The sequence below is a fragment of the Pleurodeles waltl genome, chromosome 2_1 (assembly GCF_031143425.1).
Source record: "Pleurodeles waltl isolate 20211129_DDA chromosome 2_1, aPleWal1.hap1.20221129, whole genome shotgun sequence".
Classification (NCBI taxonomy): Eukaryota; Metazoa; Chordata; class Amphibia; order Caudata; family Salamandridae; genus Pleurodeles; species Pleurodeles waltl.
In genome coordinates, this window is record NC_090438.1 from 825,507,447 (window position 1) to 825,526,448 (window position 19,002).

The window sequence follows — 19,002 nt, forward strand, 5'->3', positions numbered from 1 at the left end:
TGAAATTGCAGCCAATGAAAATAAATGAGTCCTTTTACACATTCTTTGGTTATCATAAACATCTGCCATGGGTCCAGCCGGCCTGGACCTACTTTAAGGCGCCCACTCTGAATTGAGCAAACCATTGCACTAGATAATCAATTTGATGTCTAACTTTCTTACTCACAGGAGATGGCAAGGATCCTGAATCATCCCAGGGTGTACGCCTTTCTTCATATACCCGTTCAGTCAGCGTCCGACAGCGTGCTCATGGACATGAAGCGTGAATACTGCGTGGCAGACTTCCGGCGAGTGGTGGACTTTCTGCAAGAAAAGTAAGCAATGATTCTTAACGCAGACGAGATCTGTTTATTTTGTTAAGCCCTTCTGGCTGAGAACCAGCATGCATTCCTGCTAAGGAAAAGCCTTCAGAGCTTCAAAGTCTTCAGGCTGCTATGAGAAAGCCTTGATGTGGTTAATTGCTCCATTCACCTGTGTTCATGCTGTATGTCTCCGAGCATCATACTGAATATGTGTCAGCAGGTTTCTGGTCTTCAGATAATAAAAACTGAGGTGACCAGCTTAATCCATTACCTTCACTTGGCTTCAATATCCTTTTAATGTGGCTTTTCAGGAAGGCGTACTTGTTTGATTTCCAAGCTTTGACGACCGATTTGCTAAAGTAAATGGGTCTAGTTATTTTAAGCGCATCGTAAGGTGCATTCCATAACTAGGCTGGCTTTATTTAAATTCATTAATCTCAGACCATACTGACGGGAGGGCATAACATCAATTGATCTGCTTGGTAAAGGGCAAAAGAAAGATTGAGAGAAAAAGTGAGGTTTTAGCCTGTTGTGTTTTACAAGTAAACACATATAAATGAATAAAGACGGTGTCATAAAGACTTGTGAAGAGTTTTAAAAGTGATGTTTATATTTACGCCAGCAGAGCTCGCATAACAATGGGTTGACGGTGAGTATGGGTTCATTACTCCCACAAATCGCTCCTCTCCTGCAAACGCATAGTTTAGAAGACGCCACCAGGCAGTCATTTCTGTATAAAAAGGTTAAAATATTTTGTCTTTTGTGAAGACATCTAAAAGCGCTAACTCGAGGCCCGAAGAATGATTTTTTTAGGGAATTTTTCAAAATTCAGAAATTGAGATTAAGAAGTTATTCCCTTTGTCTGCTACATTACTGCCTTCTTGTTCTATTGCATCACATCTTCCTCCTTGACAGCCCAGGCTACCATATTTAGATCTACTACGTGAAAGAGTGGGGGGATATCTGATCAAGTGAGAAGCCCAATAAGAGCCCAGGTTCAATCCTCTATATATCTGCACAGTTTCACCTCAGATCCGCTCCCGTTCTTTTGCTGTATAATTTGCACAGTTGCTCTTACCTCAACAATTTAACGGTTATCTTCATTATTCCAACTCCATGCCTTCCTCACCACAGTCCAAACATTGAGGTTTGCTCACTACATATATACAGTTTACCTTTCCTGCCCTAAACAAAAAAAGGGTTTTACTCAGTTACTTGTGGTGGAGCCAGGGCCTGGGACAAGGAAGACAGATGAGGAGGTAACGTGAGCTCTTAAATACTCACAAGGTTTTCTTGCTTTCTTTTTTTTATTTATACGTTGTTGGGAGCCTCGCTGTACATTCTGCTTCTGAAAAAACGATTGCACACATCCCAGTTTTTAAAAACTGACCTGCCTCGGGTACCTTAGTCACTGAGGTCCATAACACCTTTTAAATAGCTTTTATTGATGCACTGCAGTTTTGGGTGGGACCTTAAAATAGCTTTCTTTAGTGGTGCATGAGCATCTTTGAACTTGCATCTCCCATGGCATATAACGGATTTGGGCCTGATTTTGTTCAAATGTGACGGATATCCCATTCGCCGTATTAGGATTCCATTATATGCTATGGAGGTCGTAATACCGCAGACGAATTATCAGTTATGTTTGTGATGGAGTATTCCATCCACCAAGATTATAGTCAGGCCCTTTGTTACTAGGAAGTAGACAGTAAATTTGTTTCCTTCCTAAATGTAACTTTATCATAAGTCATTTTTAAGAAGCCCTTATTTAAATTATCAGCAATTATCAAAATATTGTAATCTTTTAAAAGATATATTCATGTAGGGAGATTTCTCTACAAGAAAATGAGTGTTTGTCAAAACCAGGTCTCCTGTTATGTATGACTGCATGATTACGGTGCACCTGTAAGGTTTCTAGGGAATGCCATAGTTAATGAGCCCAGAAGAGAGAGGAGCATCCTTACCTCACCGAGTGAAAGTGTGAGCCCTCAGTGTGCATGGACCGAGCCTGATGTGACTAGCTGTGCTTCCTCGTGCATATTTGAGTCTTTCTCTGAAGGCAAGTGGCTGTGGCGAGTTTGATGTTAATATCTTAAGGTGAAATTGAGTCAACGGTGCAAAGTAGACTATGTGACGTCAGCAGTGCAGGGCAGACCCTGTGACATGAGCATGTGTGCTACAGAGCCTTTTTCATAATAGTTGAAGGTAAATGAGGCCCATGCTGGTATGGGTCGTACCCAAAGAACGGGACTGGACCTAGGTGCTGGATAAAGAGGCATTAAAGTGTCTGACTAGATCCACTGGTGCAACAGCGACAACAAAGTGATGGATGGAATTCTTGCATTGATCTGAGCCACTGACGATCCCCCTGTGCACATTCACGCCATCATTTTTCACCCACCATACCACTCTAGACAGAGGCCTAATTTATGCAAATCAGTGCACCTTTGCTCCTCATATGAACTGTCTGTCTCGAATTGCTGCATCTTATTTGGAGCTCACCCATAGGGTGTACCTTACGTCCTGTGGCATAGCAAGCAAGGGACCCACGTTTTGGTAGATCCTTCGTCCTCCTGGTGTCAGCTGCGACAAATTATGGGTGGAATGCATGAATTAATCTGAGCTGCTGCTCATATCTCTGGCCACATTCCCACCCGTAGTTTTTCTTTTTTACCCACCATGCCGCTCTAAACAAAGGACTGCCTTATGCAAATCGGTAGCGACCCTGCTCCTCATAGAAATAGTCTACCATGAACTTGCAGGTAGTTCGGGCAGAACTTTTCATATTGCATATCCGTCATATGTTTCATATTGGATTTGGCTGGGTCTAATCTGACGTGCATGGTTTCAACTATTCTACCCTTCACTTTTTTGTATTTTTCATTGATCCACTGGTGTGCATATTCCCCAATGCATTCCTGCTTCCTAGACCCACTGTGCAACTCTGGTCGGGGTTGAAGAGAGAGTGGCAGCCCTGGTTCACCTGAGCCTTGCGATGTAGCGAGTGGGCAACATAGGGCAAGTCACTGCCTTAGTGCCCCCAACCCAGATGGGAGAGACATGACTTACTAGGGATCCTTCTCTATGTTTTAAGTGGTGGTGTTTGGCCTACACGATTAATAGCCATGTCTGATCATTTTTTGGGATCCAAACATGGGCCCAGGAGGGTTAACCCATCATACCCACTCCTAGTTCCTGGCAGTTTTGACCCTCTCTTTTGCCTGCACCCTAGAGTCAGCGAGTAAAGCCCCTAGGGTCGTTTAGGATCCCACTCCCAAACAATATGTAGAAATCATAGGATCCTTTATCTCCTTTTGGTGAGACTGAGAATGATTAGGACCCGGAATCACAGGGAGATGTATGTTTGAATCTTGATATGTGCGTTGTAGCTTGGCTATTAAGGTGACTGCGGGCTGGCCCTCTGGGTGAATATAATGATGTTTCCCAGTTGCCAATGAGAGCGTCTGTGTTGGGTCCGATTTGTTTTGTCGGTTCTCACCAGATATTGGTGCATAATGTAAACATCTTTATTCATAATGCAACACGGAGTACTTGTACACAGGAAATCAGGTGCAGACTATAGTATATGTAAAGTTGGGTGGTTTATTACACACACCTCTATCTCCACAGAATACCATCTACACATTGGATTCAGGACATAATCCTCTTATGAGACTCACAGGTTGTGACAACTACAGACATGAGATGTTTCGGAGTAGGTGGCAGGTAGTATTCTTCTTCAGAATATATTTGCACTTATTGAGGTAGGACCTTACAAATTCAAAAGAGGAGGTTGCTCTAGTAGTATGTCTACCAAATATGACCTTAAAATGAGTTAGAACCAAAGTGAGAACCTTCTTAAAGTGCCTTGAATCCTTTCCATATGCTCCACCTTTAGGCTACTCAACAAAATCCTCAGGTTTGCCACTCAAATCCCAGCAACCCTCCTCAGTACACATCCTCCCTTCCCTATGTGTACCTAGCAGGCTGTCTACAGTTAAGCTTAATATATGTTCTTAATCCTTAAATTCGGGTGCGTCAGTATCCTCAACAAGATCGTCATTTGCTGCATCCTAGGGGGCCACTCTAAGATCAGATCAGAGCCCAGCACTGCCTCCCTTTTGTGCCAGCGCTCTACCGTTTACTCGATAAAGCACTTAACTAAGTAAAAAATAAAAATAAGCAGGGAACCATAGGCGTGGCCCGTGGTTTGCCCTTTTGCTGGTGAGTGGTTGCAAGGTGAAGACTATTGCTAGGGCATCACTGACTGTTGCAATGGTTTTAGTCTGTGACATACGTGGTTAGTGTGCTGGGGATGGATAAACTAATGAAGTTGAGTGTGTACTTTCTTTTTTGGAAGGTGTCCGGTAGAGCCACACAGCACCCTTTGGCTGTAGCGTGATCCTCACCTACCCGTGATCCATGGAATCATTCTACTTTGCTGGTATCTGAGAAGCTCATGCAGGAGTTCAGGAGGCAGGACTACTGCTGACTCCTCATCCTTTGGCCTCACTTCAGATACATATAAACCAAGTGCCCTTAAATTAGGTGCCCATGCAAGTAGCGCATTTGCAGTTCTTAAACCTGGCCACGTGCAGATACATTGGTATAATCTGGACATATTCTACACACTCTACAAAGCGTGACTTAACCAATTCAGTCTGGCACAAGACAACTTTGTTTGAAGCACTCTGCCAGTATGAACGTCAGAGCAAAAAAAAGTACAATTATTTTCATTTTGCACCAGTATTATGATCGTTCTCAAAAACCACTTATATTATCACTGTAAATGTTTCACTTTAAAGCACTGCAGCAAATGATTGAACAGACATATTAAGTGAGAATAAGTCCTTCTTTGAGAGAATGTTCATTAAAACATGGCCTCCAGCCCAGAACATAGCTTGGCCAATTATCTTTAATGACCAACATGCTTGAAACTCTTAACTTTCCTAAGAGCCAAATCCCTTATCACCAGTGTTTTTAATATAATTTGCCACTTAGACTGGTTTGTTCACAACTCTAAATAAAACAATGAGGCTGGTTTGCACATTTTGTTTTTCAAATGTGCTTACTACGCCTTATGCATTTATTTGCATACAAATGCAAAAATGCAGTGAATTATTAAATACATTAATGAATTACCCTTGCATTTCCGTTTTCAGTAGTTATAGCCAAGAGAGACAATTTCTCTCGTAGGCATAAAATTTACTGCCATATTTTATTAAATGTTGTATCAACTTAGCGATGTAGACCCAAACTGAATTTTAATTGTTGAAATGGCTAATATTCATCATTTCATTCTTGAAGCAAAACACAATCTCGTGCACATGAGGCTATTTACTTTAACGGGGTAGAATGCATTGGTGCTCTGTCCCGTATGTTGATAGTTTTTACCCTGTTTATTTCCTAGACGTTATATTGTCAGTTGTCTTGCTGAAGAGTGTAGTGCTGCCTTGAATGAATGCGTGCATTGAGAACAGATTGTTTTTTGCTTATGAACGAGACTACTTCAAACCAATCTTTACTGTAACCTGCGCGTTATTATTTTTTCAAATTCCTATTCTGATTTTATATCTTATCAATAACCGCGATTAAGGATTGCGTTTTACATACGGTTTCCTTTTTTCAAAGAATCCAAATGTGGTATTTATTAGGATTGACAATTGCCCCCGTATTTAGAATCCACTAAACTACAACTGCCTAAAAGTTGTCTGAAGGCTGTGAGGATCCCTTGACTGTTCTTATGAGTATGTGTGGGAAACAAAGCTGGGTAAGGGCTTGGCTCACAGCCCTTCTCTGTTCCTAGCTCTCCATAGCTGTTTGCCGGAATCATTGAAGCTATAACCCGAAGCAAATTCCTAATTCATTGTGTTCTAATCATGTGGACATAATGTGTGACAGTCGTTCGTTCCAAGACAGACCTTCAAAATCCCCTGTCAGAGGGGACTCCGATCATCCATGAAGGATCCCAGGTATCTCACCATGGTTGTAAAAAAGCAACATTGCGTTGTTAAGGGTTTCTTGCAAGAGTAAGCCCCATCTCAATGGTGTTTGTCAGATTTGACTTCGGTTTGGATACTAATAAAGAGAAAATTGACTGTCCGCAATCACTCTTTAGATTTTTTTTTATTACCGAAGTGGATTATATTGTTTCCATCTTTTGCCTCTGCAACAGGGCAATATACATGAACTTTAAGGACATTTCTTTCATCTTTGTAGTGCATCGCTGTTCCCACTTATTAGTTTTGGTTGAGATGAACAGGTGCACAGAGCACAATGATGAGCGTCTTTTCCTTTCTTTCATAGTAGAATGCACGCAGAGTAGCCCATGACCTTCTCTGGAAGGGTCATACCAAAGGAACTTCTTATGTGGGCATTTATGGGGTCCAGGTTTGACCCACGTTCTTCTAGCTTTACTATGTTTATGGAAGGTTATCAATAATGGTTCCTGCCCAATGCCTTGCCAGATCTGTCGCACTGCAACTGCTATGACAGACTTGTATTTACTACAGTTTATTCCTTGCACATTTTGCACATTAGAGTTCCACCTCAGACACAAATTCACTGAAATTAGGACAATCCATCCATTACATCAGCGAGTACTGTGTCCTTGTTTTAAATCTCCATTGACATATCTCCACTAACGTCCTATGGAGTGCACCAGGCACATGGCCTTTTGTTTTGCATGGATCCAGAGTAGTTACTGAAACTGATCTACACCAGACATATCTGCCCTGTCAAACCCAGCTATCTACCAGTGTGTTTATGTCCCTATTGTATGTCTGTTAAGATCTACACCCATGTTGGTCTGTGGCACCTCTCTGGTAGGAAAGTGAGGTTGTATCCTGACTTGGACCGTAGATGGTGTTTCATGTTCCCTAGCCACCATCTTGTGTATAGATTACTCATCCTATATTTGCCTTTTTGTGGGTCTATCTAGAGACAAAATGTTCCTGGAGAACTATTTCAAATATACTTTTCAAAATAGTTTGTCTCTCAATCCAACAACATAGTTAATATTTAAAACGCATTACTCACAGTATAGCCAAAAAATGAGACTTTAGGTGTACTGATATGACAAGACCTTTCTTGTTTGGTACTTGTTTTCTCTTGCTCATACAAAAACCTATAAACAATATTCAGGGTCAAAAATACAATTTGAAAACATTAATGCAACATCACTGTCACCCCTCCCCCCCCCCCCCCCCCACCACCCCCCACGACATGATCATACCAATAATTCTGGAGTAATTCTAAACGAAATCACCGGGGAGCAAAAATCATCCTAACAACATATGTTCAAAAATACATACTCCAGTTAGATGTCTTCTTCTTTGCTCCAACAGTCAAATTAACTCATAAACAAAGTATCACTGTCATTGGTTTTAGGGAGGAGGAATAGTCGACGTTTCGGTTTCTTATGGCCAAACGGTCCACAAGATCATCATCAGGACACAGTGTAGAAACGCCCAAACCAGGACATGCCCTGAATGGCCTATGAGTTGATATCAATGAAATCTCAATGTGTAAATTATCTTGCAGTGTAAGGTAATTTTCAACATGCGCTTGTCTGCGTTAGTCACATCAAGATCACAGCAAATGTCACAATCCTGGGTCTAACTACTCTCCTTAAATGCATCTATCCTTTTCCCAGCAAAGAGCCTACATATGGCTGGCTGCCGTTCTCTGTGTTATTCTCAAAAGTGTTGAGCTCCCTTGACACAGACTGAACTCCTAAGCAACGTCGCTGGCACAGGGTAAGCTGTTCTAATGCAGCATAATCCCATGGTTTGCAAGTAAAGCCTAGTTACCAATAAACAATACATAACTAGTTTCACGGGGAGCAAGTATATCAATCATTGGTCGTTCTGTCCCTAGTTATTCTCTGTTATTCAGCCAGCAGTATCTTGCCAAATTCATCTTCATTGCGTAGGTATCTACCACCTCCCCTAGAGTTATGTGAATGTTAAGTAATGAGGCAATATTAGGATCATGCCTGGTTGTTTGTCCTAATCACCCTCTGTCTCCGCCAAAACTCAGGTAAGCATAGAGTCCTCTGCTTTGTGCCATAGGGCTTTGTGACTTCGATGAGGGCCGAGTGTTGTGTGGAGCAGGAACCACCCCTGGATAATTGAATGAAGTGCCACCCAGTGCCATAACTGTCACTGGGATTTGTAGATCTATTATATGGTGATCTGAAGTGTGCCTTTTTTCTTACTGCCACAAAAGGACATCTGGTCTAGGCTGCCACTGACTTCTCTTTGCTTTCTGCAACTCAATGTCTTGTGAAGGAACCCTAGGTCATCTGCCTAGTGGTTGCTTTAAACTTTCACTGTTCTGGATAACTCAGGTTGTCTATCCTTGAGTGCTCTGTGAATCCTCCTAGTGTGGCCCAGTGCTAAATTTGTGCGAGGGGTTGCAGGTTGTGGTCACTGGCTCTTAATTTGAGGACCAGTTATTTAAACTTTGACGTAGAGTGAAAGAGAAAAACAAACAGAAGTAATGGAGGGGAAAGCGAAAGGTAGGAAAATAGTGACAAAGGGAGAAAGCATTGATTATAATCTATGAAAGTAAGAAAAAGTGACAATAAATGTAGAATATTGTAAGAAAGAGTCTTATAGTGGAATTAAGACTAGGCAGCCATGGTATTTAGCAACCCTGATATTTGGCAGTCCAGACAGAGGGCTCTTAAACTCTTTTGACCTCTTCACTTTTTGTTTCACGTGTTAACCACAGAAGAGGCCTCTACAAGCGTGGGTCATTCCCCATCTCAGAACCCTACAGGGCTCTCCAGCAGGCAGGACACATGTATGGTCTCTCTCGCTGTCTGGAGGCTGCTAGCTGACAGGAACTTTCTGAAGCAGTGTCTCATTTGCTCGCAAACTCCTCTGCAGGGAGACATCTAGTGACACTTCTGCCCCCTGAACTTGGCCTGGTTCTCTTCATCAACCATTGATCACATCCTTCCATCTTGACGTACTTAGTACAATATACCTCCCAGTTCAGTAGGCCACCATGCAGTTAGAGCCTAGTATAAGGGCTGCAGGCTCTCTGAAGTCGCCTGCAAATATACCATGATGAGGGTTAGTTATGAATACTCTCCTTCATGCAGGCGGGAAGAGACTTTACAGAAGGCATTTCCATTTGGGTTGACGGCCCCTTTGACAGCACTCAGGCTAGAACTCTGATGAATTCTGCAAGCTTTACACATGCAAAACATTAGGCTATGATATTACTTTATTTTGTAGATGTGGGTGATGTCACAGCCAACGTGTTATAAGGATGTCACTTACAAGTTTGTGTGTAGGCAGGGTCATTAGCTGGGACTGAGGTGAACAATATCAGTTGAACTCTTACCACTTTCTGCCTCTGGCCTCATCCTGTCTAATGAGTATCATCAGCAGTGCTTGGTTCCGTTGCCATTGACCAGCTGACGCGGGCAACCTGGTTCCCCGAGATTTCTGAACTTCTTTCTTTTTCCATAGATCTTGCACAATGGCAAACTCCATTTTGGGGAGGACCGGCAGGTGGCGGGTAGCAGGGATTGTTTTGGGGGAGTTTTCCATTAAAGTGGAGTGATGTGGTTATTGGTCACGAGATGGTATCTTAGCCACACATCAGAAGCATCACATTGTCGAGCAGTCAAAACATGTGGAAAATGTGCCCGCGCCAACCTACGTCCTTCCCATCGCTACATGAGGACCCTGTAGAAAGCCTTTACACGCACACGTAGTAAAACTCACATAAGACGCCTTTAGAATGATGAACCTGTCCGCTACTTTTAATTACTTGCTGGGTAAGACAGCCGGTGCCCCCGTAATTTATGGAGAAGACTGACCTACATTTTGGAAAACCAAACAAGGGCGTTTGTTTGCTGGGAATAAAATTGCATGTGTTGTGGCCAGGGCCGGCTTTAGCGCCGTGGCGCTCAGTGCGACAACCATTTTTTCCCCACTGCCATTAATTTCCCTCTAGTAGGAACATTTGTCACATAAGTTATCTTGACATTTTAATTGCTGCCTGAAAGCTGAATTAACAAGGAACTCTGCAGCAGGTGCTTATAAATCATAAGTTATAGCTAACCACAGCCCCCACCCTTCCCTAGGTCAGTGCGCTCCCTCCAGGTCAGCGCCCAGTGCGGTCGCACCGGTCCCACTGCCCTAAAGCCGACCCTGGGTCTGTCCCTGAAACTGGATAGACCCGGATTTATGATATCTAGCAAGTTTTCACGTGCAAAGACAATGGTACCGTTTGATGCGTTCACTTCGTGGGATTTTACCAGATAAAATTGTCGGCATGTGTTGTAGCTAGAAGCTACTTAATATTGGTTTATTTCTGAGCCGGCTCGACGCCTATTCATTATTCTCTTCAGTCGCTTCAGAAGTTGGCAGATACTATCACAGCAGCTGCCTTTCAGATAACCTAGCACTACTGGCACATGTTGGGACATATGGGAATTTATTAAACATTGCAGCCCTGGCAAAAAAAGAAACGTGGGTGAATTACTTGATATCCAAATTTAAAACAGCTGGCCATGAATAGACAACTTGTGACATGAGGTTCTTTGCAGAGACCCTGGATAATTTAATTTTGGAGGTCCCTTTGCTCGATTGAAAAATGAGACCAGAAAAGCTGCTATTTGCCAAAATCATCCACCATCTTTGGGCTGCAGTTGAGGATTACTCGCTGCTTGTTGCAAATATATGCAAAACCGTCGCGAGTGCTGCCCTGTCTCCATAAATGTTTTTGTTGATCAATCATTGATAATGTTTAAAATGGTGTGTTGGGTTGTTACATTTTTAAACGTCCTTTTGACAAGGATGTCACCATTTACACTCACCTTTTAAGGTTTTTGAGAGGTTGGCCCAGAAGTCTAACTCAACAAGTCTCATTTGGGTTGTGCAATCTGACTTGAGTTTCTAGAATGGCCCAGATAGCACAAGATCTGAAACCATTTTTGGGTTACCTCATGCAGCCCAGGGCTACAACACCGTTAACGGTGACAACTTTCTGACTCACCCTAAGGTCTTCTGTGCTGGAGCAATACCTGTACACCGTTCGTGCTTAGCCTAATGTTTCCCGTTTGTCCATAGTCAGTGTGACCACTTCCACTGTTAGCCTAATGCTGCTCCTTGCTGCAAAACTAATACTTGATATAAAGTTTGTTTTTAAAAGCAGGCTTCAGAGAAAAGTGAAATTCTTTCTTCTCACAAGCTGGTGACTATGCATTAGTTCTGCATTGAATTGCCGTGGCCCACCGTGGGAGGGCCAACACCACAGTCGGATTGGGATCATAATTAGGCCCAGGCATTGCCAGTAAAAGTAGCCCACATTCTTGGATGACATATAAAGAGCCCTGTTTAGTTACCTTGCTCTGGCCTTTTCTTAAAACATTGTCAATTAGCAATGTATTTATTTTTTGTAGTTTTATATTGCATGAATGCAGCCCAAGAACACCGCAGCAATTGATTAGTTGAATTATACAAGATCGACTTATTTTTTTATTTATTTTAAGCTTAGAGTGATTTACCCAGAATCACAGGATGTTGAGCCAACACGGAGACTCATCAAGCATAGTTTCCAGTTTGAAAGTTAGCAGTTCTGACCTTAACTCAATTCTTCCTGCCCCTGCGAGGTCCTACATACTTACTCTCCACGGCCACCATGCCCTGAAAGTAATGGCCCAGCGGGGAAGGGGGCCAGGAGAAAGAGACTGCTACTTTCAGGGCCGGCCCCACAGGGGGCAGAGGTGAGAAAGGGCCAGACTCTGCAGGGTGAAGCTGCAGATTGAACGCCTCCCCCCACCCATTATAGCCTCAGGGCCATGGCCTAGTAGGGGAGGGAAGAAGAAAAGGGCATGCCGTGTCCCACAGGTTACCTTTAGGCATTGGATCATTGGCCAGTGCCCGACTGCCCGCCTTACCAATTCGACCCTGGCCTAAACCTCAACAGTAGGTCAGCGATAACACAAAGTAGGTTCAGAAGGAAAAAGGTCAAACTGAGTACCAAAATTGTCCCTTACAAAATCTTTGAAGCCAGTCCGACATTGCACTATGCGGGTCAGTGTATTGAGCAATCTCAACTCTAACTATGACTATAGCTAAAAACCAAAAAGCCATAGGATTTGGAGGCAGTACGCAAGTGGACATAATTAAATATTTCAGCACTTCATGGCTTTGCAGAGTAGCCAGGCTCCATTTTTCTCCAAGTCAGAACATAATGTATGTGGTTAGAAATAAAATATGTGGCAGGTGCAAGACACCGGTTGCACAGCAGGCAAATATTTGGTATTGTCAGTGGAATACCAAGCTCCCAATTTAATATACACCAATACAAAATCCTATACTCAGAAGAACCTTGAAGTGCTTTGTCAGACCACAGTGCCCATCACTGTCTTGTACTAGTAAAGAGTCCATATGATGCTAGAAATGTGAGCCTGCCATTGCCGATGCTCAAGTATGCAAGCATACTTATCAAAAAGCCATTTGGTAAGGGTGATCACTGATGCTCTATAAAGTCAGTGCAGTGCATAGTGAAAGGAGATGTCTCACTAACCTTTGGGTTTTTAAAAACGTTTTTCCTAATATATATATATATCACAAAACAAATCCCTTTCAGGGTTAGAGTGACGCATAAATTATGCAAAAAAGAATAGAGAACTCTGGGTAATTCCCAAGTTTAGGTGGAGAGCAGCTCTAGTAAGGTGCACTCTGCAACACCAGCGACACTCTAGATTTGCTCACCTCAAATGTCTATTTATCTAGCAAAGTTTTTAAGCATTGGACCAGCACAGTGCTATCCACGCCGAGCTAGTGACAAAGTCTTTTGCCATTTATACAGCAAAGCCTTTAAGCATAGGTTTGACACAGTGTCAACCTTGCCGAGCTGTAAAATGACAAAAGCCATTTACCATTCCAGGCACAGTATTACAGTTTTGGACTGGTAAAATACCGTCCAAGCCAACCTGGAATGAGTAAAAGCAACCCCTGACATGTGTTTCGCTCTCATTAAAGCTCATCAGAGGTTTAGATTTGTCCAGACACAAGGGAGCACCCAGTATAAGTCAAAACAAATCCCTTTCAGGATGTGGGTTAATATGAGTCGGAGTGATCAATATTCTGAGTCCACGGTGGACCCGGCCAACCTCGATATGATTGTTTAGTGAAATTACTTCCCAAACTCTATTGATCTCTTTTTTGCTAAGTCTCTCCAATTGCCATAATTGTTGTTTCAAGGGCATCGTCCCCTGCGAACCCCCTTCCCTACTTTCATACGTTCCAAAAGTGGGGCTAGTAGCAGTTTCATCAAAAAGAATACGTGCCTCCTCCATTCTCACACGCATTGCCTCACTCATTTTTCAAAACCCAATGGCCTGCAAGCCAACAGCACTGTTGGATACCAGTGATTTACACAAATAGTCTGGCTGCTATGTTTAAATAACGGTCACCCCGTGTAGTTCTATATGTTTTTCTATTAGGGACTCCACTAAGCCTTATTGATTCAACTCCCAGCAATTTCCCAATCTTTCAAATGCTGGTTTCAAAAAGCAAACGGGCTTTGCAGTTTTTCCTTTGGGGGCCAATGAAGAATACCGTGATGGTTGAAACGCGTAGCCGTTTTCTTGTTTGTTTTTTGGACAATGGTGATTTTTTGACATGATATGGATTTTTGGATTTCAATAAATAATTTTTGTTGCATGGAGTGCCAGCGTCTGAATTCATTGTGGTGGAACATATGAAATGGGTCCTGCGCCCATTCTTTGAGCACTAACCTCGCCAGGTGAGCGCAGGAAGAACAGCAGGACTTCTTCTTAGTGATATATATATATAGTAATAGTATTTATATAGCGCTTACTACCCCTGACGAGGCGTCTAAGCGCTTTTCGGCGAGTAGCACGCTACTCCAGAACCCAAAAGGAATTAGTGGTGGATTAGTATAGGGAAATATGAGTACAGTTTTGGTATTATTATGAGTTAATTTGAGCCACGGACATGTGAGTTTGTTACTTGGATTGACTGGAGTAATGGAGGGGTAGAGGAGGGAGGAATCCAGAAGTGTTAATTGGGAGTTTATAGTAATAGGATGAGGCTTGGGATAAGTAAAGGGGGATGGAGGAGGGAAGAGTCTGTGGAAAGGGTTAGGGAGATCATTGTAGCGGGGGGGTTTGGATGAGTCAAAGGTGAGATAAACGAGGGAGAATTTAGTAGGGTTGTTTGGTAGATCATGGTAGTAAACTGAGGTTTGGGTGAGTTACATGTGGAAGAAGAGGGAAGAGATGAGGGAGAGTTATTTGGGAGATGAAAGCAGTAGCATTGGTTTGGGATGAGTCAGAGTGGGGATGGAGGATAGATTGATAGCGACATGACATATGATGATGGGTAGACAAAGTAATGCTTACTAGAGTAATAAATAAATAGATATGTAAATACATAGTAAGGGAATATATTTTCAAGGAATATAATAATGGGTATAATATGAGAAGAAATGTAGTATTGTATAAACACAGACTTTCAAGATTTGTAATATTTGAAGTTAATTAAGAAGTGTACTTTTCTAACATTTATTTATCTTTACTCAATTTTTAAATAGCCAAATGCTTATGATAATAAAACATTTGATCAGTGTGATATAAAATGAGAGCAGGGATTCATAAGTATTTAATATAACAATATAACAACTTATCTAGGAGCTTTACAATGAATTATGAACATGTTAAGCATAGAATAACATATATACATATATATATATATATACACACACACATACATAGACATGAATACACACATATATATATATATATATTTAAACCATGAGCAAATATACATTAAACAGGTTTAATGAGTATGTATGTGACTTATTGTTATGACATAGTAGCGATACATATTTCCTAAAGAACTATACATATCTAGAATATACACATAATCAGATGAAAAATATTTATCAACACAGGCATGTGCAATCCATAGCTGTTTGAATATGGTGGCTATGAAGGAAAGAGACAACTCTTGAGTAGTCTTTTGAAGACAAGCTAGTTATCTGTGGATCTTAAATTTGGGGGTAATGAATTCCATGGTTTGGCTGCTTGAACGGAGAAGGATGTACCACCTATAGTCTTTTTCTTGTATGGTGGTGGTCTAAGGCTCAAAAACAGCCCTTCGGAGGGGACCTCGTGGTGATCGTGTTAGGGGTTGAACTGAAGTTAGCTAATGCCACCCCTTGGGTCAGATCTTTCAGAAAGGATGAGGACCAAGAAAGCACTTTTCCCTTAAGACCCAACATCTCGAATCTGTAGTAAAGTGAAGTGGGAGATGGTGCCCAAGTCTGCTGATAGATCAGACAAATATCATATGTCGAAACCAGTTATCGAGGACGGTATGTCCCGAACAACAACAGCCATCAATATCTGTGGATGCGAAATGGACAGTATTGGAGGCAATGAATCACATACCTATTTTCAATCTTGCCCATGTTACATTAGATCAGGCCACAAGATCTCTTCTGACTAAAGTTATGTTGTTAGTTCCACATAACAGGGTGGATAAATTTGAACTATTTAAAGATGTAGTGACATTGTTTTTAGGAAAATCCGCCTAAGGAAGGTTTTTGAGTGATAGAACCCTCAGACCCTAGAGAAGTTAGCGCACCTGGGTTATCGTTACCCTCCACTTTCTCTTCCTCTTTAGAACAACGAGGGCCTGAGGTTGCTATTGAAAAAGTTGTAATGAAGAAGTTGAAGTTGAAGTACTCGATTTGTCCCGAAGCCTGCTCCGAATCTGCAGAGAGATGAAGAACAAACATTGAAAAGGTTACAAGCTAATCAAGAGATTAAAGTTAAGGGGTCTGGTAAAAGTGATAATGGACACTAAAGAGTACAGGAAAAAATGACAAAGATGCTGATAATAGGGAGCGTTATACAAAGGTGCAGATAGACCCTACTAAGAGAGTGTCCAAGCAGATGTTGCAAGTGACAACATCGGTCCTTAACTCGTGTGAAAAACAATTTGACTTCATAAATGTTCTCAATCCGCGGATCGCAAGTATTTATGGATTCCCTAAGATCCATAAAAAACATTTTGATCCCCATACAGACATATAGTTACTACTATAGGTTCTGTGACTGAATCCCTTTCTAAATATGTGAATTATTTTTTGAGACCTGTAGTTCCTAGGGTTAAAACATATATACAGGACACAGGACATATGATAATAACGGTATGAGTGCTCAAGTTCAATCCACAGAGAGAACTCCTAGTTGCTCTGGATACTGAGGCACTGTATGGCACTATTCTTCAAGACACAGCTATTGTAACAATGGAGCAGTTTATGCAACAATATCTTGCAGAGGACCTGTGATGCTATGTGGATTTGCCATCCTCCCATCTTGAATGAGTGACTCCTTTTTGTGTCCTGCAGCCGTTGCAGGGCAGCACAGGTGTTTTTCTCATAGAAGTTTTTTTTCTCCCCACAAGTACAGAGTCAGGCAGTTTCTGGAACAAGGATATATATATATATATATATATATATATATATATATATATATATATATACATATATATATATAATGATTTAAAAAAATGATATATACTTACCTTACATCTACGTAATATGCGTGTAAATGGCAAACGGCATGTGTGATATTTGCATGCATTGTAAAGTCATACATTCCGCAGTAATGACAGAAACCTCTTTGTACATGTATTTACAGCACCCTTACCATGCCAGAAGTTAAATTGCCCTATCAAGTAAAGTCCCATATTCACTGCAACCCCCCATTTCAAACATGCTGCACACTCAAATTCCATTCCACCTCTACTCCTGTCTTAGACTCATGATCTTAATCACAGGACTTTGGGCAGCAACATGTACCAGGGAATGCAGGGCTTTTGCTGTGTGCGCTTAGAACTGAAGGGACTATTTATATGTGACTAACCTGAGTGCCAGCCCTTCACACCCTGCTGCAGAGATAAAGATAAGCCCCCACTTTCTTGTTCATCCACTGTATGGCCATTTTCGTTCATGTGGCCTTCCATCATTTGCTGATGAAATCTTCAACAGGATTGTGAATGCTAAGCAGCAGAGTTTTACAGTTCACGTGTTTCTACGGACTGGAAGAGAAATGTATCTTTAACTGTTATGCTTTGAGTCAAGTAAGCTAGTGGGCCGTTAGAAGGTTTGTCACTGAAATGTGGCTGCGTTTAGGATGGAGTTTTTGTGAATTCGGGGTTGGGTCATTGGAGCCCACCTACTTCTGAAAACAGCTACTGGCCTGCAGTCCACCTGTAATATGACAGAGTGCCTTGATGGCCAGTCACACACTGAGTGAACATAAAGTGTCCTTCGTATTGCCGAGGGTTTATAGGTATGATCCAATTGAATATAGTGATGGCTGGTACTATGAGTGTCCTATTATATTACAGTTTAGTCCCGGTTGTTGCAGAAGCATTGCAAGATGTACTCCAAGAACATTGCTACATCTATATTGATATGCTGTTGTAAAACATACAAGGCCTGATTTAGAGTTTGGCGGATGGGTTACACTGTCACATTATATTATAACTTCCATAGGATAAAATTGAATTGTGATATTGGAGAGGGGATATCCATCATGTTTGTAATCAATAATCCCATCCGCCAAACTCTAAATCATGCCCACAGTATTTTTTGCTGCGTTCCTATGCGATACTGAAACCAAAGGCATATATGTACAGTAACACTGTGCTGCAGAACATTGTGCATTTAAAGGAGGATAGTCGCGCTGTTTATTGGTAGCTCTGTGGGTCATAGTCAATAAAGTATCCTTACTTCTGTAATGCAACCACCACGGTTAAGAAGCTGGTATGGGCGTAGAATAAAATTGATTTGTTCCGAAACCAAATTATAGAAGAAGTGGGCTTAGTTATAATTTTAAAGATTTTGCCAACATTAAAGAAATGAGGAGCAGAGTCCGTGAAATGCTTTGTTTTTAATTACATGCTGCTGTCTGCAGAATTTAAAGTAATTGTTTATTTCAGTATTAAACTTACCCTGGAGGGCAAGAAGTTGTCCAAGATTTCATGGTTTAATATTCAGGTTTATTCTTTTATGTTTGAAAATGTTTGTAGTTGCAAACTGAAGAATGAATCTACGTAAATCGCCCGGAAGTCCTTTTGCAACTATATCATAAAGTGCAATTTTGGCCAAAATAAAAATACTTTCAACTGTAAGATGTCTTGGCTGAGAATGTCACCACTGCAATTACTTAAATAACCAGCAGCTAGATCATGTGCTGATGAAAGGGTCTACAGCGTGGTGATGTGCTTTGAAATCTATGTATGTTAACTGTTGACTGAATTTAATTATGCTGTGCCCCAGCACATTGCCCTTGTGCCATCCCCTTGATCCTTTCCTCATTTTTGGTGCTTCCACCTAGACAATTAGCTCTCGTACTGTAACAACCAGATTATTGATTTATTTGAACTTGCAATTGATTGATGATGCTAGTAGGTCTTTCGCTCTTACTCTGTTAACTAGTGAGATGCTGTATTAGTTGATGTCAGAATTTAATAAATTCGGAATTGTTTTGGGGAGAAAATTCTAGATCATTAGTGTCCACAGCAGGACCAATAAGATTAACAATATCCACAGACTATGTAAATGAATTTAATTAATATCTGGTCTACGTGAAATAATTTTCCGTGAATATCCTGGGAATTTGCCATGC

At 41.5% G+C, this 19,002-nt stretch overlaps 1 protein-coding gene across 1 annotated transcript in view; it reads left to right on the top strand.

Moving 5' to 3' along the window:
• The window catches only part of CDKAL1 (CDK5 regulatory subunit associated protein 1 like 1), a 1,931,537-nt gene that overhangs the window by 1,336,230 nt on the left and 576,305 nt on the right, over nt 1-19,002 (top strand). The window contains exon 10 of the mRNA XM_069218767.1: nt 169-314. Coding sequence (XP_069074868.1) covers nt 169-314 — 146 coding nt within the window. The remainder of the gene's footprint in view (nt 1-168; nt 315-19,002) is intronic.